At 44.4% G+C, this 26,406-nt stretch overlaps 1 protein-coding gene across 1 annotated transcript in view; it reads right to left on the bottom strand.

Annotated features, from left to right (window-relative positions):
* The window catches only part of SERINC3 (serine incorporator 3), a 117,237-nt gene that overhangs the window by 47,381 nt on the left and 43,450 nt on the right, over positions 1-26,406 (bottom strand). Inside the window, exon 3 of the mRNA XM_086932557.1 lies at positions 3,858-4,051. Within this exon, the coding sequence (XP_086788683.1) occupies positions 3,858-4,051 (194 nt within the window). The remainder of the gene's footprint in view (positions 1-3,857; positions 4,052-26,406) is intronic.

Here is a 26,406-nt window from a genome sequence, read left to right as displayed (position 1 = left end):
GGCTGGCGCAGAAAGAAAATAACTGACCAGCACGCAGGGCTACTGCTATCAAAAATCTTCCGGATCCAGCCAGATGCCTGAAAGTTCAAAGGTAAGGAATCTGCAGCTACATGGCTCTATCGGATTTACATTTTTCGTTTTTGAAGCAGTAGCCGAGGGCTCGTAGGTCTAGGATGGGATGAATGTCATTGCTGTTTTTCAGAACCAGAAATTAGCAGGAATAACAACCACATGTTACTTCTAACGCCAGAAGCCTCTCTATGGCTCATTTTGCCAAGTCAGTCAAGACTTCCTCCTGAAGCAAAATTAAATGATCCTCCATCAGCTGGTTGTAGGATGGAGGCATGGAGGGAGAGGTGGTCTCGAAGGGGAAGGAGTAGCCCCTTCGGACTGTTTTAAGGATCCCCCTGTCCAATGTAATTGTTTGTCAGTGGCGGAGGCGATGGCTGATCCTGCCACCAACTGGATGCCCATGGCCTGGCAGAGCAAGACTAAGATTTTAGCAGCTGAAGTGTGAGGGTTGTGGCTTGACTGGAGCTCTGGCCGCCTGACCCACGTAGTCCTAAAAAACCGCACCCTTGGCCGCGCAAGGGTTGTGGAACATGCACAGCTTGGTGGCTGGGACATGGCTGGCGTGGCTGGAAGCCCCTTCCATACCCACATAAGGGGCGAAAGGCAGACTGAAGATGCATCTCCCCATCTGACAATGTTTGGGAAAGGATGGCCCGGGCCTCCTCTGGAACCTGTGGCAGCACTTGCGCAACCACTTCCCACAGATGGGGGATTAACAGCCCAATAAGCATGGGGTGTTCACTGACCGCAATGCAAGACTGGCGACAGAAAAAGTTTTCTTGCTCCGTTTTCTTGTCCCAACTGTCAGTTGATACAGTACCGGCTCTGGGTCATCTGGAATCAGAATGGGGTTGATGCCACCAGTGAGTGCCGGAGGTGTCGGGAGCATCAGAGGGGGGGGGGGGGGGGTCGGTGCCAGGTTAGGTCACAACGGCACGAACAGCGCCAGTCCGGATCCATGAGGGACATTGGCGCCCGAGCCACCGGGGCAGAACCAGATGGCCCCCCTCTGACGTCATGGGGCCCTAAGGCGAGCCGAAGGGGTCATGATTCTCAAAATGAGGTGCATGGCCTCATTAAAATCTTTAATTTGAGCAGGGGTCATTCCCGGAAAAGTGGGTAGGCGCAGAGCTGACCCAGGCGCAGGTTCCAGAGAATGAGGTCTTGACCGCCAAGGCTCCTCTATCACGTCGACCGATGGACAGGCAGCAAGCGTAGTATTTTTGTGCCTCTTACCTGAATGACCTGACGATTTCGAGTGGGATGAGGAGGATTTGGGACTCCTGGAACAGTGCCCAGACCTTCATCTCAATTGGGACCGTGTCCGCCAAGGAGACGTTAACCCGGTATCAACTGCCAGGCCACAAACAGCTTTAGGCACCGCTACCTCAAAACATTCAGAGCCATGGCCTGGTAGTTGGAGTCATTGTTGCGCTCCAGTCCTCACAAACCAAAAGCAGGTCTGTCACAGATATCTCACAGTGCCAGGCGCCGAACGGCTTGAAAACTGAAGTCTCTCCACATGACTCCTACACACCAAAAAGGGGTCGACAAACAGTTTAAAAAATCATGTTAAAAAGTGAGAGAGGGTAGCTCTCTTCACAGATCAGTGCTTGACTGGCACGGAAAGAAAAAAACGGACGCTAAGGTGGCACGTATATAGGTGATGCGGACGTCACTTCCGACATGGACGCGGAGCAGACCCACACCACCTCCCGGCGTGCAAGGGTATTATTGCTCAAAGAAAAATCATCCGGATCCAGTCTGACTCCTGGGAAATTCAAACGTCTAAGTAATCTGCGGATGTATATCTCTATGAGATATCCTTCCCTGGTGACAACAGAAATCATGGAGTGCATTTTAGCCCTCATTTTTCCCTCTACTAGCACTTTGATTCATAACTTAGTCATCAATAAAATGAAAATCACAAAATGTTAATGTCTTCCCATTGATTCCTATGGGCCTTTTGGCCCAAAGGAATCAATGGGAACGTTTTCCTTAATTGCGATTCGCAAAATGTGAATCGCAATTAAGGAAAAATAAGGAATCGCTAATAAATTTGCGATTTTTTGATGCATTGCCAATTGCGATTCCTTAATTGCGATTCCTTAATTTTCGCAATTAAGGAATCGCAAATGGCTCCAATGATGCATGTACCTGTAAGTGTCTAAACTGTCTTACTTCGGTGTGCTTACAAGAACTTTCTCATACATTCAGAACCATTTAGGTTTGGTCCTGCAAAGAAAAGTTTTGCCCACACATTTTTATTGTCTGAATTTTTGTTGCTGGATAGTATAACTTGGTTGATCTCAAGGTCCTGGCTTGTGACCAAGTAATAGCCATGTTCTGCAGGCAGCCTTAAGCCCCATTTCCAAATGCCCAGTGAACAGTGTAGCTGGCATTACATCTCATCGCCAATCCGGGATGATTGCAAAATACACTACACAAACACCTATCCCACAATGTTTTCTATTCTATAACGCTAAATGCTGTTTTGCCTTGGCTTACACCAGAGCACTGTTCTGTGTATGTACTGGAATCTAGTACTGCTGATCTGGAGTTTCAAAGAGACAATGAAAAGAATAAGTGTTCATACTTTGAAATCCGCAATCTTTAAAAATAGGTCAGCAATAAAAGGACGCTGGACTAAAATAATCTGAACCTTCCTCAGTGGCCACCCTTGCATCAATCGTCAGAATTTAATTTGCAATTATTAAAATAATAGCCATCCCATTGTCTGGACAGGTAAAATGTCTGTCTGCATGTCGATCTGCATGTTAACAGCCTGATAGGGGTTGATACATTCAGGATGTGGAACTTCCTTTCTTAGTCAAGTCAAAAATGTTGAACACTTTTATCACGTAAACGGACTATCTGTGGCCAAGAAAGGAATATATTTTCTTGACAATGATTTAACGTGGTAAGACCTAGTATTGAAGTTTATGTCAAATTGAGATCCTTTCAACCTGCTTATAGAGTTTTAAAGTCAGATCTCTCTCCCATTGTAGTTTTTGCCCTCTCGAAATTTTTAACTGCCATGTGGTTCACTCGAAGCCGAGTGGTCAATAGACTTGTATAATAGCCTCCCTGAAAGTTATATTCTATTCTTACAATACCTCTTGTTTTATAAAGTTTTACCATTGGATCACACAGTGTTTAATCCGTTTTTAAATTGTGTATAAATGTTATGTCTCTTTTATGATCTGTGATCGAAATAAAGATTTTTTGAAATGAAATGAGATCTAAAACGTAAATACTATTTTAACTCAAAGACCAAAGAGGGACATCTGATTCAAGACTTTTCAGTGATGTCAATGCCGAGCAACAGAAAAGAAAGATATATCAGCTGACACATATAGGATTTAAAAACAAAAAATCATAGAAGGTGGGATTAACGGATGTACGAGTATTTCTTGATTTTACAGTCATAGATAATAATGGGCGAGCCAATGCTCTTTGACGATTTAGGATACCTCCAGCAGGTATGCCATTACCCTCACCAGTATTAAATGTGTCCCAATTGCAAGGGGCAGGGCAGCAATGGAAACCACAAAATGTAGATGCAAGCAGCAAACAACTAGTTTTTATAAATAAAAGTGGTGTGTGGAGAATACCACTGAAATGAGACCTTCCCTCACCGCCAAGCCCCAACAGTGATGTCAGGGAGTATCTCTACTAAACCATATTTGTTTTTTTTTATTTAAATGATGTGCAATTATTTGTGTGTAAAGAACCAACCATAACTGTATGCATTCCAATGAAACCACAATGTCCACTATACATACCCATTGTGCACTGGAGCGCGTGGGTCCTTGCTGCTTTTGACGTTTAGCATCAGTATAGCAAAAAGAAAGAAGAATATTGCCATTGCAAAGCTGACTCGATACACAGCTTTGTATCCAACCAGCACATCGCAGTTTACATATCCGTCCACATGTGGTAAACTGGTGCCAAATCCATTTTCACAAAAGCCAGGTATCTGTAACAAACACTTCATATTAGTACCACTGTGGTGACTGGCTCAAAAATATTTTAGGATTACTGCAAATAAAGAAAAATTGTTAAAGTATAAAAGCAGGGTGTGCTATTCTCATCTGCATCGACAGACAGAAGACAGATAAACATGCAGAATGAACGCTATGTGTGTCTCCGTTAGCCTTCATCAAGACAGAGGCGAGACAATTCAGTATGGCTTCGGACCCAGTTCTCTGGTACGAAGTCCCTCTCTACCTCTCACACTGTGTTCTTAGCTTTTATAACATGCCTGACCATTGCTGTATTATTTAAAAATAAACAATTAGCAGAAAAAGAATCTTTCAATTTCTCACTTTCTTACATTCTGTGAAAACATTCCCATTGCTTAACAATGACAAACAAGAAGTTAAATCACTAGCTTCCATGAAATCGTGTTCATAGTTTGAAAACAAGTATTGGAACAGAGAACTCCATTCATATGGAATAACATGATTACATTCAGGCAGACTTGATTATCACGCTGCAAAAATGAATAAAAGTGCATTTCATATTCATCAATTATATTTGAATGACTGATGTATAATTCAAAAAAAAGGGGATGCTTGAAAGTATAAAAATGATAATTATAAAACACTGATGGGCTGATGGGGACTGCAAACTGCAGATGGGGCAGGCTGAACAGGCAGGAGACCAAAGTTACTGAAGGGTAAAGTTATCCTACAGCATGGACAAGGTGATCAATTGTCTCTAGAAATATGTGTAAAAAAAACAAGTTACTTACTTGTACAGTGTGGTTCTCCAGTATTGATATCTTTCATAGATTCACATGCTTGTATCTTCACCGTCATCATGGTGGGAGTATTGTGGTAGTTAAAAAAGAAGTTCCATAGAAGTACATACAAACCACCAAAAGGAAAGTAAAACTTTGGCATTCGTCAGCATCTTTATGTAGGTCCAAACTTTGACCAATCAGAGACCATCCCTAGACCTCAACTACCCTGTCAGAGCCACCAGATCTCAGATTTTGTGCACAAGTGTGCAAAGTTTAAGAAGTAACATGAGATCAGAAGTGGCAAGCCTAGACGGGGAGAAGGGAGGGCCGCATGTGAATCTATGAAAGATATCAATACTGGAGAACCACAGTGTACAGGTAAGTAACTCGTTTTTTCTCAAGCATTGAATCTTTCATAGATTCACATGCTTGTATCAGAGTAGTTAGCAGTGTAATTCCCTAAATTTGCGACTAGGGAAGACCTTCATATGCAATAAAAGTGAACATATTTAAACATAACAATACATATGAATCATGAAATCCAAGTAAATCATTAAACAGCAAATAAATCTGTTAAAACCAAACACACAAGACAAATAGAAGTGATGGATGGATAGGAAAGACTATACCTTAAGCAAACAGATATCTCAGGACAGCTTGACCCACAGCTTTCCATGCAGAGTCTAGGCAGTAATGCTTAGTGAATGCATGCGCGTTAGACCACGTTGCCGCTTTACAAATGTCTGGAAGCGATACACCGGCAAACTAGGATGTAAAGGGTGCCATGTTCCTTGTGGAGTGTGCAGACACTTTTGCAGAGAGAGGTTTTCCTGCCTTGTTATGGCAGTAATCAATTGCCGAGGAGATCTAATGTGCAATATTGTTCTTTGAAAGGGCTTGGCCCTTCCTTGGCGAAGTAAAGGACACCAATAGCTGATCTGATTTTCTGAAAGTCTTAGTTCTTTGAATGTAGAACTTGATGCAGCGCTTTACATCCAAAGAGTGCAATGCTCTTTCAGCTGCAGTTGAAGGATTCCCAAAGTACGTGGTGAACACAACTGGTTCATTCATATGAAAAGAAGTTGGAACTTTAGGAAAATATTGAGGATTTGTTCTCAATAAAAGCTTGTCTTGTCTGAATTGAAGGAACGGTGCAGCTACTGTGAAAGCCTAAATTTCACTGATTCTTCTAGCTGATGTGATGGCTAAAATGAGAGTTTTTTCCATGAAACATATTTTAAATCAGCCTTGTGTATGGGCTCGAAAGGCGATTTCATCAATTGGGCTAGCACTGTGTTTAATTAACATGGGACTGCATGGCGCTTTAAGGGTGGGAAAACCCTGAAGAGGCCTTTCATAAATTCCTTAACAATTCTTGTTGGCCACAAAGAGAGTTCTCCTTGTTCCCTGCCAAACCTGAAAATTGCCGCCAAGTGTACTTTGAGTGAGCCAATTTTGATTTAGCTAACTGAAATAGGTTAGGCTAAACCTGTTGTGGGGTTGAGAGCAAAGGATGCAAATCTTTCTCCTCGCACCAATGGCAGAATCTCTTCCATTTTGCAGCATATGATCAGTGGAAGCAGCTCTAGCCCGCTGGAGGATGGACCTGCAATCCGGAGTGATGACAATCTGTGAATTCAAAGTCATGAGGTTCCAAGCTGGCAAACTTAGAGATTTTATTTGAGGATGAAGAATTTGACCGTTATTCATTGAGAGTAGGTTTGATAGTGGAGGAAAGAGAATATGCGGATAAATCGAGCTCAGACGTAGCTCCGTGTACCAAAACTGCCTCGGTCATCCTCAAGCTATGAGAATTTGATGGGATGGTTCTTTCTTCATCTTGCTCAATACTCTTGGGATGAGGGGAAACGGTGGGAACGCATAGGCGAACGTCCCCGTCCACTTCATTGGCAGAACGTTCCCCCAAGAGTTTTTCTGAGGAAACCTGCTGGCGAACGTGTCGCACTTCCTGTTGCTTTCTGTTGCGAAAAGATCCAGTTTTGGAGTGCCCCACAGTTTGAAGACGCGTCTCAGCTGGTCCATTTTTAACTCCCATTCATGACAATGGAAAATGGTTCTGCTTAGAAAATCGGCCCAATCGTTGTCCACGCCCGGAACATGCTCTATTTGCAATGTTATGTTGTGTTGTATTAGCCACATCCAGAAACTCTTGGGCCTGTTCTGATAACGTGAGAGACCTGGTGACCCCTTTTTTGGCAAGATAGAACATTGTTGTGGTGTTGTCTGTTCTTACCTGTCCCAGGATACTTGTTTCCGGTCCAGAGAAGACATGGCTTGGCAGTTTGGGCTGGACTGTTCCCATGAGGCACAGGGTCAAGACTGATTTACATTTAGCTGTGTCTGAACTGGGGTGGCAAAGTGAGCTAAAGAATGATGATGGATTTAACCCAGATCTGTGACTGGGGGTGAGTGTCTGAAAAGTTTCAGCGCTCCGTCCATCAGCTCCTTATGTTCTTACCAGAACAGAATATCCCTGGATTCTGGTAAGAAAAGCTTTCAGTCCCAGAAAAACTGCCCTCAGCTCCAAAAGATTGATGTGTAAAAATATTTCTTGAACGGACCATTTTCCGAGGCTTTGCAATTCCTGGAGATGCGCCCCCCACCATTCATTGAAGCGTCCATTGTCATACTATAATGAGGCTGTGCTGGTTTAAACGAGAGGCTTGAACAGATATTGCTTTCTTTTTACCAACAAAACAGAGCCTGTTTCATTATCTGGGAGAGACATATGATGTCCTCAAATGAGTCATGCGCCTGCACCCACTGCATGTCTAACTGCTCCTGGAGAGGCCTCATGTGCAGCTGACAATTCAGAATCAACAGGATGCATGATGACAGCCTCCCCAGTAAGGACTTGAATACTCTCACAAAAGTGGACTCTCTGGCGCTTAGAAGGGATGCTAAGCTCATTATCTTGAGCTTCTGTTCTGAAGTGGGAAACGCCTTCATCGACTTTGTGTTCAGAAACGCCCCTAGAAAAATACGCTTCTGGCTTGGAATCAATTGTGACTTCTCCACGCTGCGTTGTAACCCCAGAGACTTGAAGAGCCGCTGACAAGCCTGCATAGATTTTTTGGTAGAGTGAAATGTAGCTCCTTTCACTAGCCAGTCGTCCAGGTAGGGGTAAACCTGGTGTCCCTGCCTTCTCAGAAAAGCTGCTACTAGGGCCATACATTTCGTGAAAACTCTGGGAGCTGAGCGAAGGCTGAATGGCAAAACCTTGAACTGGTAGTGATCCCCAGCCACCTCGAACCTTACGAATTGGCAATACTTTGCATGAACGGGGATGTGAAAGTATGCGTCCAAGAGATTGAGGGATGCTAGAAAATCTCCCTTGTTTATTAATAAGAGAATCTCTTGAAGGGACAACATTCTGAACGACTGCTTCTTGATGTATTTGTTTAGCTGCCTGAGGTCCATGACCTGTCTCCATTTCCTGCATTTTTTCATTATTAGCAAGAAATTGAAATAAAAGCCCATCCCTCATTGTCCGAAAGGCACCTTCTCTATCGCCCTTTTCTTTAGGAGAGTCGAAATTTCTTGTCTTAACAAGGACAAATGATGATGATGCATTTTTCTTGGAGGTGGAGTTCTAGGAGGCTTGTGGACAAATTCTAGGGTGTGGCGGTGTTGGATGATGTCCAGCACCCATTTGTCCTTTGTGATGGCTTGCCATTGATTTAGAAATGAAGAGAGCTGATGGGACCATAGAGGTTGAAAATGAGATGATGTGGCTGGCGGAAGACAAACGTCACTGACGTCTTGAAGAATAATGCGATTTTCCTCGTCCTGCAGGCTTGCGTCTAGCTGATTGCTGGTTGTAGGACAGATTGGAGGCACAAAATTGTTGCTGTTGCTGTCCTCCATATTGTGGTCTGAAACTCTGTTGACCATATAGTTGATATCTGTATGACTGGTATGACGGTCTTTCCTGGAACTGATCTCTACCCCTACGAAAGGAGTGAAAACGCCTTTGTTGCAATGTGCCCAAGGAACGTGCAATATCAGTATCCTTTTTGATGCCCTGTAGCTCCTAGTCTACATGCTTTCCAAAAAGATTTTCCCCAGCAAAGAGCATATCCAGAACTTTTGATAGAACTTCAGGGCGGAAGGACATCGGCCTAAGCCAGTCAGGTCTACGAGGAACTGCTGCACCTGCCATTTGCCTGAAAGCAATAGAAATCCATTGCAGAATCAATCACCTCCGAAGATGCTCTAGCACCCTCCTGCAGGAGGTCCTTCGCTTATTTCTTTTTATCCTCTGGAAGGTATTCGAGTAGATGAGCCAGATCTGACCATAATGGACGGTCGTACCTTCCCAAAATTGCTAAGGCGTTAGAGGCCTTGATAGCAGTAGCAGCCATAGTAGCGAAGCGTTTGCCGATGCTGTCAAGGCGTTGGCCTTCCCTGTCTGGAGGCACCGAACAAGGAGATGACATATTCCTGGAACGCCTCTGGGTAGCTTGCATTAATACTGAATCCAGACGAGGATGGCCAATTAAACATGCTGGAGCAGAATCAGATGCCTTGTATTTATTTTCCATCCTCTGTAACACAGCAGGAATGGAGGCTGGGTTCTTCATGATCTTCAAACCTTCACTCCAAATGTAATGCACAATCGAAATGGATCGAACCGATTTCTTTGTTGCATCCTTAAAATCGTGAAGAAAACATTCCGTTTGCACCACAGGCAAATCAAATCTTCTAGAGGCTCTCTCGAGTACTTCATGGAAGCCCCCAATATCTCCCGGGGGGAAACCGCCATAGGAGGGGAAGGCGACAGCGAAGATGTAGCCACATAATCATCCCATTCTTGACCGAGTAGGTCCGGACCCTGAGTGAGCTAAACTTCCTCGGGTTGATCGTCTGCTTCACTCTTGATGTAATCATCCTGGATTGTAATGCATTGAGGAGCCTGTCTCTCAACCTGCGCAAGAGGCAACAGAATAACCACTGGTGGAGGCGGAGCTACTTGAATATCCGGACTGCGGGGCATCAAAGGAACCGGGGCGTGAGAGTCCGGATGACATTACTAATAGTCATTCAACATATTCCTAAGGTCTGTGACCAGGAAGCCTGGCACCAGCATGGAATCTCTCCGAACCTCCTGACGCTCTTCTTAAGCCTCATAAGGATAGTGCTCTTGGAAAGAGTCGTAACGTTGGGCCGGAGAGCGACCCTAGAATGAATAATCCCCTTCCATATATTCTGATTGTACTTGAGCTTCCTCTTCCTTATCAGTGTCCTGGCATTTAACTCTGAGCTGTGAGGGGCTGTAAGCGGGGCCAAAAAGACTTTCACCCCTGATTCCTCCATAACAAAAAGGTGAGAGGGGAGCAATGGTGGAATCTTGGGTAAAGGTGACAATCCAGGAGATTTTGGAACCAAATGTAGACTTTTAGTATCGTGTTTTTGAACCGTCGACAACCGTCGACGACGGTAGACGCCTCATAGTGATCATCGTCGATACTGGCCAAGAGGTTGATTTGAAACCTGCCGTCGACGAAGCGCCTGTCGACACGGCCGTCGACGCCCTCATTGACAGTGTTCCCGTTGACGAAGTTGTAGATGCAATCGTCGACACTGTGTTCGTCATCGACTATGAAATAGTCATCACCGTGTTCATCAACGATGCTGTCACCACGACCGTCAACGATGCAGTAGTCGCCATGGAAGTCGGAGATTTAGAGGAAGTTCTCGACGACAGGTCTGTCGACTGTGCTTTTTCCGTTGACGAAGCCTGTTTAAGAGGTGTGACAGACAGAGAGGCAGTAAAGGATTTCTTCAGGCCTGATTCAGGCTGAATGGCTGTTTTATCGGCAGTGGAGAATTTCTCTGCCTTTAATTTCTTTAAACCAGCCTTTAATGAGGTAGAACCCTCGTTGTTACGCTTTCTCACAATTGAGGATGGGCCAGGGCTCTCTTCAACATCAGATCCAGAGTCTGATTTTGATTTCATTTTCTGGAGCCATAACAACAATCTGGCCTCTCTATCCTTTAGAGTTTTTGCTGAAAAGGTTCTACAGTATTTACAGTCCTTGGCTGCGTGTGTCATGACGCCCCTGTCTTGCACTTACATTGAGACAGTGAAATAACAGTGTCTTACTGAGAAATTGTCCCCATTGAAATATCCGCGTTGGATTAAATTGGACCCTGCTTGGAAGACAACTCTCAAGTCCATTTTACTTGGACTAAGAGTTTCTTCCACTTCCTATTTAGGCCGATGCCACACGTCCTTAGAGAGTTCTCGGTCTAGTGGTTCAGTGATTCGAGACTCTCTTTGTGTATAATGCGCCTGCGCGGGTTTCGCACAGCGCACTTCAACTGAAGAAAAAAACAGTGAACGGACGTTTCCCAGCAGGGTGCTATTGTTTTGCTGAGGAGTAATTGTGTGTACCTAGAGTTCTTGCCTTGACTTCATGAGGGACGTTTCGGAGTTACATTTTCGTGGTCTACACCAGAGTATTTCTTAATGTGCACCTTCTGTTTATTTTACAGGACTTGTTCCAGTCAGCAAGTCTTCCTGTGGTGCATGTGAATTTGATGAGGAAGGCTCACTTTGGACATTTGCGGTGGTGAGAGAAGAAGCGCTTTCTGTGAAGAGAAGCCCTCTCAACCTAAGAAGTAAGAGTGTTTATATTTCTCTTTATTTCTGCAAGTGTCTTGAATCAGCAGCATTTGATGAAGCAGTGATTCTGTTGAACAGCACTTATTCCTGGCGAAGTTATAGAACTGCGCAAAGGTTAGAAAGACTGTCAGTCATAACTCTTCGAGTTCAAGAAAAGAAAAGACATTGTTTGTACAAACTGAGGACAGAAATAATTTCATCAGTCGTTATCTTAGCGCTTATTCTTGGTGAAGTTATAGAACAGCATAAAGGCTTAGAAAGACTGTCAGTCATAACTCTTTAAGTGCGAGAAAAGAAAAGACATTGTTTGAACTAAACAAGAACGGAGATAATTTCATCAGAAGTTTATTTTGCAATGCAAGCAGTTAAATAGAGTTTTCAGTAAAGAACTAAGTTCCCCAATCACAATCTTCCTCTGTGATATCATATAGGTTCTTACCAACTGATCAAATCAAATTAATAACAGAACATATAAGAGAGAGGCTAAATATCTGGCACTAAGAGGTAAAAGATAATTATAAATAAAATAAACAAAAACTATTCAGAAGGAGATTAGGGAAAAATGTTATTGATGTTTGTTTATTTCAGGAATTATACAAGAATAGAAATCCAGAAGAAGCACCAGTATCCAGAGTCAGTCTCTCTTATTTTGTCTTCCACTTCCCCTCAGGCAACATTCTGAGACAGATGTTCACAGCTATCGCTGATTTTGGTTTGAGGGTATTGGGACCTAACGTCTATTCCTGGGGAGATCGCCTTTTGAATCTGACAGTATATTTAGGGTAAAGGCAATAAAGGCAGTCTTTGTGTAGATCTTCAGAAAAAAGCCTTGCCTTCCCACAGGATCTGCAGGGCCCGAAAAGCCTCTTCTTAGAACTCTCAGACATCTTTGAAGTAAAGAAGGATAGAAAGACAATACCTTAAGATGAATTCAAGCAGGGTCAAAAGTTCACTCACTGACAAACTGAGCAGAGCTCAGGGAGACTGCCTTACACACGATGTGGAGTGAGAAATCTGAGGTCTGGTGGCTCTGACTGGGGAGTTGAGGTCTAGGGCTGGTCTCTGATTGGTCAAAGTTTGGACCTACATAAAGATGCTGACGAATGTCAAAGTTTTTCTTTTTTTTGGTGGTTTCTGTGTACTTCTATGGTACTTCTTTTCTAACTACTCAACAATGACGACAGGGAAGATACAAGCATGTGAATCTATGAAAGATTCAATGCTGGAGAATTACCAGTTAGGTGGTCTCTCCCTTAGATAGGCTAATGGCAATGCCATACATCCCAGTGATGGGCAGCAACTGTGCCATGGGGCATGACAGGTATTCACACTTGCTCCCAAACTATAAACGACAAAACATTACCATTAATGCTGCCAAGGCATTAAACCCCAGTTTGTCCAGCATGTTTCAATCTTTGACTTCACCTTTAATGAGAATAATGTTTTTCTATCACTCCGTAGACAATGACCTTTAGCTGTATAAGGTAGGCACAGTTATGTCAAAATTGCATAATACTCTCCAAGCACTATGGTCCCACTACCAAGGGAAAACCTGTCATTTGTTTGAAGGGTAACTATCTATTCACTCCAAACCACCTGCAAGTGTCACCTCTTCCTTAGGGTGCAACCTACAGTAGAAGAAGAGATGCTTCAGAAGGAAGCACCAGATAATTTCCACAGCTTAACAGACACCAAGGAGTCCCAGTGTCTTAACCAGTTAACTTCCACATTCATCTGGTTAAACTCAGGGGTTTGACACATTTCTCCATTAACCCAAGACAATGTTTTTAATGATGCATTAGTCACCTCAACGGAGAAAAAAAAGAGTGTTTTACAGCTTCCATGCTCACACCAATCCTGTCCACCTGTACTCCAACAGCATCCTAACTACTTCTGCAGGAGGTCCTTTTCCTTCTCCTTTGTCCTTTTAGGAGAACTAGAGGACATGGACACTATTGTCACTATCACCTTAAATGTAAAAAAGGTATCTTTCATTCACTTACACAATGTAACTATATTCCTGCCTATGCTGAAGTTCAAGAAGATCATTTGACTCCGATATTGGAAATCTGTCCTGAATGATGACTGTCTATGAATTTGTAGGATGCTTACTTTCACACTTCAGTACTGCAGTAACACCGAAGGTCCCTGTATTTAGGCTGGGGAAAGTACACCACTAGTATTATACATTGCCAATTGGTCTGAGAGATGCCCCACGGTTCTTCATACAAAATGCGGCCACCAGGGGCAGAAGACGGCCCACACTCTACTTCAATGAATCTGTATTCCAAGCATCATCAGGGGAGGAGCCAGAGTCCGGCTAGTCCCGACTCCCATGAAACGTTAAAAACAAACATATGCTGCTTGATGCTCCTACCAAAAGGGCATAAATAACCAAGGCAACCCTAAACTCCACCCTGGTTCAGCCATTAACCTCTACAGAGTGGATGAAAACCATATACCTGCTGGTGAATCAGGTTACTAGCAATGAGACCATGTCTGCCTGGTGATTCCAGAGGCCCCGGTGACTTGAGGATACCCCCATGCCAAGGGATATGTGTGTTTGGTGAAACCCCATCTGATTGGGCTAGTTTCTGGACAACCAATTCCAGCTCATCACTGACCCCGATTCCCACTACCCCTTGTTATGTTATATTGATTTGTATTGTATAGCACACTATTCATTCGAGCGGGTATCCAGGCGCTTGGCCAAGGGGTGTAGGAATGTGGTACCAAGGGGTTTATATGAAGAGACAACTTCTTGCGGAACTCAATAAGTGAGCACGAGGCTCTGATGAGTTCAGGGAAGTCTTTTCTGCAATGTAGGATAGTGAGCAACCTCCAGTTTTGCTTTCGTGGATGTGGGGCATGTGTATGAGTTAGAGTGAGGCAAGGTGCCAAACCTTACCAAGAAGAACATACGGCAGGCATCGGGAAGTATCCATATATTATCAGAGTAGAGACACAATATAAGGAGAGTGGATACATGGGAGAAGCGGGACAGTTGGCTCTGGTTACTTCAATAAAATACTAATTTGAAAGTCGAGGAACAAGAGCTTGAGAGAGGAAATGCAGTCGTAATTGTAATATGTATTTATATAGCACTTATTAATCATTTTCCCGATGTGCCATGAACGTGCTTTATGGCAAGTAGAATACTACTCTGGAATCACAGTTGAGAGGTAAATGAGGCAGTATAGGTTTCCTTTTCTTTTTAGAATTCTTGTGCTCTTGAGATGTCATGCATTTATTCCAGAATTTTGAATAGAAATAGACTACTTGAAGTGAATTATTAAATGGAAGATGTGAGATGTTATTGAGAGTGGTGGACACATGTGCCTGTTAGTTGGAGGAATTGGATAGAAAGCCAAAGGTGTCTGAAAAGCCTTTTCGGGAGTCAACTGGAGTCTGAAAGGTTTGGGATGAGTCAGGGAGAGGCAGACTTGTTGCATCCGGCAGGTGTGGCACAACAGTAATAGATGAAGGTTTCTTTAAAAGCTTAACAGCGCACAGTTCGCATCCAACCTCGATTCCAACAAAGAAAGCAAAACAACAGTGCTGAAAGAAGGTCAACTGTAGATTTTCTTTGTGAATTTCTGCACATGGCTGCCTGCCAGCGGAGCAGAGACAACACTGCAAGGATAAACTCCTACAGTAATCTATTCTAGGACATCTCAGGAGTATGCTGAGGTACTGGCGTTTTTTCCAGAAGTGCATGCCAACAGCACAGCCTTCCCCCGTCTCTTCTGATGCTCAGAGGCATGAATTGTTCAGAAATGACCACCAGGTCAAATTCATCATCTTCATTGGATTTCTGCAAACTTGTACCGCTTGGCCTCTTTTCTACTCAAATAGGTACATTGCCTAAAAGGTAACACTACTGCATATATTTCATAACATCATTTTCTGATAATGCTAGCATCAGTTCATCTGTTCTTCAAGCCTTAGACCATGATTTTTGTACTTATTTTTAACAAATTGGAAACAATGTTACAGAGGCTTTGTTCGGACATGCAGGGCCATCTGAACAAAATTGAGTATAAACTTTAAATTCAAATATTTAATAATCATTGCCTTTATTGTAATTCTTCTATTGACAACGCTATAAACGCCGGGATTGTTGGTCACAAAAACTGCACGACCGCCGACTTCATCAAAGCCACCCAGCCATTATTAGGCGATTTTCAAAAATCGAGTTTCCAACCTGACAATAAATTGAACGATTGTGTTATATCCCACCCTCTTCCTAGCAAGCCAAATGGGGGGCACAAGTGGCACTGAAAACAATGTACACCTCCATTTACAACAAGCCTGTACCCCCATGTATTGATTTAAAGAAATGTGCCTTATTTGGCAGTGGAAAAGAATTTTATAGGACCCTGATTTAAAATCAAAGGCCGTTTTTGCCTGAGGAAATGTTCTGGTTGATCTGATGATTTGTATAACGAAGTCCTCCTAGATAGGAAAGTTAAATGGGTAAAATATGACTCAAAGTCTGAATGGTGATTGTGTAATGGTGAACTTCAGAAAGCCCAGGGTGGTTCAACTTCTGCTGAATCGACTCAGTCACCTGCTCAATCATTTGGATGGCATCCAGGCTCTTCTACTGGGGTTCTTTTATAAGCCATATATGCTGGGTCATCCAAATATTGTCCATGAGCCACCTGTGGGAACGTTACTTCCAAGAGGTTTTAACATTGAAAAAATAGACCGTTTTGTGGCCCTTAATTCTTTAGATGGTCTGGTTTTACAGAAGCCTGCATGGGAAATTGGGAAGAGGTGTGGCTTAACAAGGTCAAACGTTACATGTTGCTTTGCTGTGTCCTTACATCTAAATGACATGATTGGCAACACAATTCCCTAGGTGGGTCCCGCTTGGGGACTGTCATTTATTTACGTTCTTGGAACCGCTGCTTGCGTAATAATCCAGACTGGCTAACTTCTGTAAATAAATATGAAGTAATATGCCTTCAAGAAACTTGGATGATTGATCACTGTGCAGTTGAAGGGTTTCATACTTACTGTAATCCAGCAATTCTCTCTACAGCTGGGCTGGTGAGAGCGGGGTTGGCAGTAATAGTGTCAGTATATTTGTCACCTATGAAGGTTAAAGAAATACGTTGTTCCGCTTGGTCTCAAAGTTTACTTTTAACCTTATAGGATTCTTTGAATGTGATTTTGATTAACTTTTAGACCAATATTCTTTTAACACAGGGGTACTGAGGTTGTTGATTAGCTTGATGAGTTTATTTTGACTTTCGTCTCAAAGATACAATGTACGATATCAATTTTGTGGGTAGGTGATTTTATTATTAGTGCCTGCAAATTTAGCGGACAGTCTGTCTATGGTCTGATGGATAGGAATGGAGAACACATTTCCCATTTCAATTATTCCCCTTATGGGGAAACCCTAAATGGGATTCTCATTAAAAATCATACTATCGTTTGTAATGGATCTGGTTCCTGAGTCTAGATTGCTACTTTCAACATAGCTTGGAAATTGTAAAGGTAAAACCATTGATTTTATGACAATTTCTGAAGATTTCTAAGTCTTTATTCTTGATTTTTTTAATTAATCCTGACTGTGCAAGTGACCATAACTCACTTTCCTTAGTACTCAATTTGAAGCGAGGTAAAAGCAATAAATTAAATGAGCTTGGAGATTTAAATTTCTCAGACAATAAAGACTTAAGGCTAAATAGGGGCAAACGTAATCCTGAACCTTTAACTCAAGAGCTAATTCAGACTGATGAGGCTGCCCTTCAGTTATGATTATCCACCAAAGTGGATTCATTATTGGGTATTAACGGATATGTCTTTTTTGCACCAGGGTGTCTCAAATGTGTTAGTTAGAAAATTTAAGAAGCGCTCTCCAACATGTATATGGTTTGATACTGCATTCTCTGCTGCTCATCAAAAACCTAAAGAGGCACAGAGTTATCCCTAGAGATAAGGAACAAGTGAAATTTGCTAGAAGGGCCTATACAGGAGCCCTCATTCTTAGGAAGGAAAAAATTAGGTGAGAGACCTGGGGCGATTTGGAAGCTGCTGCGAGGTTAAATTACCAGAGCAGGTTCCGGGAAGTTGTGAATCGCCCTTTCTTCACTAACTACAATACCCCTAAGGTATAAAGCTTAATTTTGGCTGATTCTTGGATAACCTATTTCTCTAATGTGTTTGATTCAGACAATGTCTCTAAAAATAGAGGCAATTCAAAAGGTTTCTACAGACTCTGTAGCAGATGTAGTCTTGAATCTTCCAATAGAGGTTAAAGAAGTGTCTACCGCAATAAAAAAAACAGTCCTGTGGGCAATGCTCTTGGTCCTGATGGTGTACAGGTGGGTCTCTTTAAGGGCAATATAGACCTGTGGGCGCCTTTAATCACCAATGTCCTCCTAACATCAATCAAGGGCTCCATCTTGGAAGGAGGCTGTTATCATGCCCATTTACAAGAAAGGGGAGGGAACCCAACGTAGTTGTTATAGACCAAACTTGTTACGGATTCAACTTCTAACTTTTTGGTGACGGTCCTTCTTTCTCGACTAGAAGCTTGGGCAGACACTAATAAAGTTATTTCCTTAGTCCAATTTGGTTTCCAGGCCGGGATACACACAGTCGAGCAATGTCTTAATTGATCGCTCATTACTGGAAAATACGTTATAGATAGGAGAGGAGCGCTACATTTGGCATTAATGGACCTCTCCTGCACATTGGATAAAACAAATAATTCCAAATTATGGAGTATGCTAGAGGCTGTAGGAGTGGTCCTTGTTATCTTGCTTAGATGCTTGCATTGTCATACTACTGTTAAAACACACTACACTCAGAATGGGGAATGTATCACACAAATTATTTCTAACAGAGGGGTATGTCAGAGTTGCATCTTGGCACCTTTATCTTTAATCTACATAAATGGTTTGAACACCGACCTAATCAACAAAAGGAAGGATATGCCGCAGATTGGTAGACTACATGTTGCATATCATCCTTAATTCGAGCTATGCCGATCTAACTGCAAAAACAGCTAATGGGTTACAGTTACTCTTAGAGTCTTTTACTTTCTTTATGCACGATTTAGATTTAAGAGTTCACTACTCTAACGGCCACATGTATCAAAGTCCGTTTTTGCGATTCCTAATTTGCGATTTTTACCGAATCGCAAATAAGGAATCGCAAAACTGGATGCATGATTAAAATTGCATAATATTTGCGATTCGGTAAAAATCGCAATTTTTACCGAATCGCAAATATTATGCGAATTCCAATTTGCGATTTCGCAATTCCCATTGATTCCTATGGGCCAAAAGGCCCATAGGAATCAATGGGAATTGCGAATTCGCAAATTAGAATTCGCAAAATGTTGATGCATTCCATGGGTGCAGGGGGGGTCCTTTGGACCCCCCCCCCCCCCTGCACCCCTGAAATTTATTTTGAAGTGCATGTTTCAAACACACATGTCCTAAGGACATGTGTGTCTGTAACTAGACAGTGTTTTAAAATGCAAATTAGAGCATTTTAACACTTTTTCGCAAATTACCACGAGGTTCAACCTCGTGGTAATTTGCACCCCAGATTTGCGAATTCGCAATTTTAAAATTAATCATGCATTGCTTTTAAGGAATCGCAATTTTGCGATTCCTTAAAAGCAATCGCATTTTTGGAATTCGCTAAAAATAGAGATTTCACCAAAAATGCTTGATGCATCCCAGAAACCTATTTAGGAATCACAAACGGACGATTTTACCAAATCGCACCGTTTGCGATTCCTAAATAGCTTGATGCATGTGGGCCTAAATCTTTTTCAATGGTCATTGGGTCAAGTACACAAAGGCAGGAGCCACTTGATCAGAGGGGTCCAAGTGGATAGAGTCCCGTTTTTAACGACTTGGGGATACCTTTCGACAGTTGCTCAAACTGGGCCCATGTACTCAAAATTAGATCACAACAAATACAAGAAGCCATGGAAGCAGTCTTTCACTTTTCGTCTAGGCTAGGCGCCAAGCCAATGAAGGAGTTTACTCAAATATATAAAAGTAAATGTATTCCTGTGGGACTTTATGGCACTTGTGTTTGGGGATATGCAAATATAGATCACTTCAGAATATAGAAAATAGATTTTCCAGTCACCTTCTATCAATACCCCGTTCTGTATCTACTTTTATAGGCCATGCAAAATTGGGTTTGAACTATCTAGCCGACACTGTCCATCTTGCCCCCTTAATGTTATGGCTCAGGATTTGAAGCACCCCAAAAGCAAACTTCTCGAGGCAGGTATTAAATGATTGCTTAACACTGACATATTATGTAGACTTTTGAACCAGTAAGTGTTATGGACTTATTTACTAACCCAGTTTTGATTTCTGCTATGTCTAAAGAACGAGTGAAAACCCTGTATTTTGACCACTGCTCTACAAGATCACCCGGAAGGACCGCATCAACCAAACCGGAGGAGGCATCACCATCGTCCACAGAAACACCATCCGCATCACCACCAACTCAGACGACACCCTCACCACCGCCGAACACCTGCACTTCCAGATTCACACCGACCCCAAGACTACCCTCAGAGGCACCCTAATCTACAGACCCCCAGGCCCACGCACTCAATTCAGCGAAGCCATCGCAGACTTCGCAAGCCCGCACGCCCTCGCCTCCCCAGACTACATCCTCCTAGGAGACCTCAACTTCCACCTGGAGAACAACAACAGCAATACCACCACCCTGCTGGACAACCTCGCAAACCTCGGACTCAAGCAACTGGTGAACACCCCCACCCACTACGCCGGCCACACGCTTGACCCGGTCTTCTCCTCCAGCAAGCACATTTCCTTCAGCCACTCCACAGGACTCCACTAGACAGACCACAGCTGCGTCCACTTCACCTTCAAGAAAACCACTATCCACCACCACCCGCAAAAAGCCCCCCGCAGAAGCTGGAGCAAGATCACCGCCGACCAGCTCATCACCTCCCTCAGCCAGAACCCTCCCACCATCACGACGGACCCCACCGAAGCAGCTCGCAACCTCGTACAATGGATCACCGACTGCGCCAACGAACTCGCACCACTGACGAAACCACCGAGCGGGCCCCACAGCAAGGAAGCCTCATGGTTCACGGACGACCTCATTAACTCCAAGAAAACATGCCGCTCCCTGGAGAAATCCTGGCGCCAGAACCAGACAACAGAGAACATGACAGCCTCAAGAACGCCACCCGCAAGCACCACCAACTGATCCGGACCGCCAAGAGAACCACCTACAAACAGCGCCTGGACAACAACACCCACAACAGCAAGGAACTCTTCAGCATTGTCAAAGAGCTCTCCAACCCCAGCGCCAGCAACAACGACATCACACCCTCGCAAGACCTCTGCGACTCACTCGCCTCGTTCTTTCACCGCAAGATCACCAACATACACAACAGCTTCGGCGCACAGACCAACGACCCAACCACCAAACCAACGCACCCAACCGCCACCCTCCGCACCTGGAACCCGGTCAGCACCGAAGACATCGCACGCACCATGAACACCATCCTCTCCGGCTCCCCTACCAACCCATGCCCACACCACATCTTCAACAAAGCCGACTCCATCATCGCACCCCAACTCCGCGTTGTCATCAACAGCTCCTTCGCATCAGCCACCTTCCCAGAGAGCAGGAAGCATGCCAAACTCAGCGCCCTCCTGAAAAAACCCACCGCGGACCCCACGGACCTCAAGAACTTCCGACCCATCTCGCTCCTCCCTTTTCCTGCCAAAGTCATCGAGAAGACGTTCAACAAACAACTCTCCGCCTTCCTCGAGACAAACGGATCCCTCGACCCGTCACAGTCCGGCTTTCGAGCCAACCACAGCACCGAGACCGCCCTCATCGCAGCTACCGACGACATTAGGTCTATGCTTGACAACGGGGAAACCGCCGCACTCATCCTCCTGGACCTCTCAGCAGCCTTCGACACGGTATGCCACCGCACCCTGATACAACGCCTCAGCGACACCGGAATCCAAGGCGCAGCCTTAGAATGAATCACCTCGTTCCTCGCCGGCAGAACCCAGAGAGTCCGCCTCCCCCCGTTCCAGTCAGCAGCTACCGAAGTCATTTGTGGCGTCCCACAAGGATCCTCGCTCAGCCCCACCCTCTTCAACGTCTACATGAGCCCCCTCGCAGCCATCGCACGCAAACACAACCTCAACATCATCTCCTACGCTGACGACACACAGCTGATACTCTCCCTCACCAACGACCCCGCCAGAGCCAGCCTCCAGGAAGAAATGAAGGACGTCGCGGAATGGATGAAGCTCAGCCGTCTGAAGCTGAACTCTGACAAAACGGAAGTCCTCATCCTCGGACCCTCGCCCTCCACCTGGGACGACTCCTGGTGGCCACCTGCCCTGGGCACCGCACCCAAGCCAACGGACCACGCACGCAACCTGGGCTTCATCCTGGACTCTTCCCTCACGATGACCAAGCAAGTCAACGCTGTCTCATCGTCCTGTTTCAACACCCTGCGCATGCTCCAAAAAATCTTCCGATGGATCCCCACCGCAACCAGGAAGACGGTCACCCAGGCCCTCGTCACCAGCCGCCTGGACTACAGAAACACCCTCTACACCGGGACCACAGCCAAGCTCCAGAAAAGACTACAGCGCGTCCAGAACGCCTCGGCAAGACTCATCTTGGACATCCCCCGCCACAGCCACATCTCTGCCCATCTGAAGAACCTGCACTGGCTCCCCGTCAGCAAGAGAATCACATTCAGACTCCTCACCCACGCACACAAGGCTCTCCATGAGGCGGGCCCCAGGTACCTCAACAACCGCCTCGCATTCTCCACGCCTACCCGCCAGCTCCGCTCCGCCAGCCTCGCCCTCACCACCGTCCCACGGATTCGCAAAACCAACGCCGGAGGAAGTTCCTTCTCCTACCTGGCAGCCAAGACATGGAACTCCCTCCCCACCCACCTCCGGCTGGCACAGGACCATCTCGCCTTCAGGAAGCAACTCAAGACCTGGTTGTTCGAGCAGTTTCGACCCCCCTCAGCGCCTTGAGACCCTAACGGGTGAGTAGCTCGCTCTACAAATTCCTTGATTGATTGATTGATTGATTGATGTTTGTGCAAAGAAGGCAAAAAACGTACAACCTGTTATTACTCATTCCAAATGATTACGATATCTTGCACTAATATGTATCCCACAATATACATTTTATCTTACAAGGTTGTGACTGAGCACTGTACACTTTTGTTTGCATGTCCTGCACGGGGCACCTGATTTAGGTCTCTCCCTAAATGCCCTTGCAATAATTCATCTAACCAAAGCACAGTCCACTTAATGCTATTTTGCACAACCTTATAAATCCTGGTGCGTTAGATTTTTACTCCCAATTTTATGGCCTGGGAATATTAAACATTATCAACCTGCCTTTTCTTACTTACAACAGATCGGTTCACCCGTAATATGTTATGGAGTGTTGAATTATATTAGCAGTCCTCTGGTAGTAAGGCATAGGTATGAAACTTTAAGATCCATCTCAGTCGGGCTTTAGACCAAAATACAGCACGGAAACAGCGTTGCTGTCGATTACCGATGATCTACGCATGCTCCAGGACAAAGGAACATCAGCTGTCCTGGTGCTGCTAGATTTATCGGCAGCTTTTGACACCATCTCACATGAGATTTTGGTCGAGCGTCTGACTGGGAGTGGACTAGGGGGCATGGCACTGGCTTGGCTAAAGAGCTTTCTTTCGGATCGGACCCAATGCGTCACCATGGGCAATTTCCGATCCGAGGAGACCAGGATTACTAAGGGGGTGCCACAGGGCTCCTGTTTGAGCCCTACATTATTCAACATCTATGTGGCCCCCCTGGCTAATATCCTGAGAGCCTTTGGTTTTTGCCCAGTGTCATAGCTGACGATACCCAGCTGCTCTTTCCCTTTGACCATCTTACTCCAGAGGTATTACATTCTTTCTCTGAGGGGATGAGAGCAGTTTCCCAGTGGATGTCTTTGAAAATGTTGCAGTGCAATGTTTCAAAGACAGAGGTTATGCTTTTCGGTGAGGCTAAGATCTGCTGGGCTCCTGACTGGTGGCCTTTAGATCTAGGCCCAGTCCCCGAGCCTAAGCAGATAGTCAAGAACCTAGGGGTACGTCTGGAACAAGAACTCAGCTTGAAGCAGCATGTTACCAACATTGTTGGATCTTGCTTTCGGACCATTGGATTGCTGCGCAGAGTCTTTCCATTGCTTCCAGACACCATCAGAAAGACCCTGGTCCAGGCGTTGGTTATCAGCCGTCTCGACTATTGTAATGGTCTCTTGCTGTCAGCTAATGAGGAGGATCTGGATAGGTTACAGGTTGTGCAGAACACCGCAGCCAGGTTGGTTCTAAATGCCCCTCCGAGAACACCTTCAAAACCTCTACTTGCCAGGCTTCATTGGCTTTCCATCCGTCAGAGAGTTGTTTTTAAGATCTGTTGTACGGTCCACAAAGGACTTCATGGTTTGGGTCCCTCCTATCTGGCAGACAAGTTTGTGCCGTATGTTCCTTCTCGTGCTCTACGGTCCAGTGACCAAATGCTTCTCACGATTCCTAGGATCAAGCGGGTAAGGCAAGGGGGTAAGGCTCTGTCTGTGAGGGGACCGAGGATATGGAATGGTCTCCCTCTCCAGCTTAGGCAGCTTGAAAACCATCTGGCCTTCAGAAAAAAGCTGAAGACGTTCTTGTTCCAGGTCTAACCACACAGTTTAATAACTAGATTGGAGCCAGGGAATTCGATCTCCTGCAGGTTCAGCAGTCAGATAGCGCGGAGATACTCCCTTGGGAGTTTATTCAAGCGCTCTACAAACCCGCAAAATAAATAAATAAATTAAATAAATAAATAAATAATGTTGTCTCGCGGGAGGGTGGTATGCACTACACGGACAATGTGGGCTCCCTTCTGCGAAGACTGGAGGGAGACATAAAACACTGGAGGGCCACCCGCTCTGAATTTTGTGGTAAAATGATTACGTTACTGAAGTTCACCTACATAATGCAGAAAAGTCCATTTGGCATTGCAGAAACCTTTTCCAAGCTAAGGACGCTTTGTTGTGGTCCCTCCACTGGTTAGACGGCCCAGCACATATAAAAATGTCTACATTGTGGAGATCGGTCTTTGAGAGGGGTATTGCGCTCCCAAATGTACAAAAGTATTATGAGACTGCACAAGTGCAGATTGTCAACAAATGGGCATACTTGCCGCTGGCAGACCCCACTTTCCGGATTGACAAGGAGGTGCTGGGACAGATGGGCTATATGCATATGTTATTTGGGGGGCAGATACCACAAAACGCTACCCAGCTACCGCCACAGTCACAGTCATATCAGTCTGGGGTAAACTCACATGAGAGAAGGGATAGGAAAGGCGTTCATGATGTGATCCATCTAAACTCCAACAGAGGTGTTAGGATCCAGTCAGGCGAGTAAATATATTCAAGAAGGTAACTGCGTCAACCTCTGCAGAACACCAAGAAGGTGGACTAGGTCATGGGCCTGGTAGGAATGCTATTAAAAACGCTCAACTGTAAGAAGAAATGTAAAATGTTTTGTCAAAGGCACCAACTGCATGTTAAAGGTAGGGCATCTATAAAATACAAAAATGTTTTGAGGGGTAAAGTTCGCATAAGATATTATTCAATACTTCGGGAGGCTGAAATTAGTAGCTAAATGGTAAGAACGTCTTCTCTCCAAAACATCGAAAAAACTTTTACTAAGCAATAAACTTACAAAGTAAAAGGAAATTGGCTTGTTTACAATAAACAGGAGTGTGTGATGAGGAGTAAAGGTCTAAGAAGATTTATATTATCAAAATTAAATCATGGCATCTTAACACACCAGATGAAAACCTCAACAAGATGGTTTACAAATTTCCAGCAACATAAAAACTCTTTCAAAAGTCAGGTCCTACCTTGCTGTCCAAATACAATGTGGAAATATTGCAGTAAGGAGGTAGCTATAATAACAGACAGCATACAACCTGAACACATAATACATTTTTATGAAGTACAATTGAAGGAACGATACAAGACGGAAGATATACATGTTACAGTGCAACATCAAAGAAGATACAATCAATCACACAGGAAGTGGAAGAGGTATGTATGGTACTAAAATATCAGAGGATCCTAAAGGATTGATCTGGTCGCATGGGAGTAATATAATATTCAATGTTTGTTGCTCAGCAATTCATAGCCTTCCAGTGTTTCTATCATATATATGGCAGAGCCTGCTGGAAGTGAGCTGTATGTAACCAGGCATATTTGATTTGGAGGTTTTTCCTCTATTTCTACAGAGTTTGACATACAAGTCCAAGTTCTGCATAACTCTACAGCTGGCTCTTCTGCTAATTGTTACAAAGAAATTTCAAATAGGATTGGTAGAACAGCAAGGTCGATGATGGAATAGGAAAGCATTTGTAACAAGCATTCAGTTAAAACGGTGCATTAATTGTGAATCTGCAATTAGAGGTTTGTTGTCTTTCACGGTACGTAGGAAAAATACTGCAACCAGTCTCACTCATACACACACGTGTTCCATTTCTAGCCATTATGCAGGATGCAGATGATCCACACCAGCTAATTCTGCAGAAAACAGGACGAATCAGCCCAGCTATGAGGAAAGGAATGTCTAATAAGTTTGTTCCCACTTGGCCTCCTTGGTGAGGTCTGATATTTCTGTTTGCTTCTGTACCAGTCTTCCCAAACCTGAGGAATGCCCCATTGTTAACATCCGTGAGCTGGACTCCACACCATGACGCATTACAATCTCTTAATAAGCAGAAAATAAGCTTTGAACATAGAGCAGAACCTGACTGAAGATCAACTGTTCCTCCGATGGAACGAGGAAGAGATCCTCCTGTGTGGAAGCTGGAGGAGAGCGGGTACTACTGGTTGTTCC

Source organism: Lissotriton vulgaris, chromosome 7 (genome assembly GCF_964263255.1).
Source record: "Lissotriton vulgaris chromosome 7, aLisVul1.2, whole genome shotgun sequence".
NCBI lineage: Eukaryota > Metazoa > Chordata > Amphibia > Caudata > Salamandridae > Lissotriton > Lissotriton vulgaris.
This window is presented reverse-complemented; position numbering and strand designations above follow the sequence as displayed.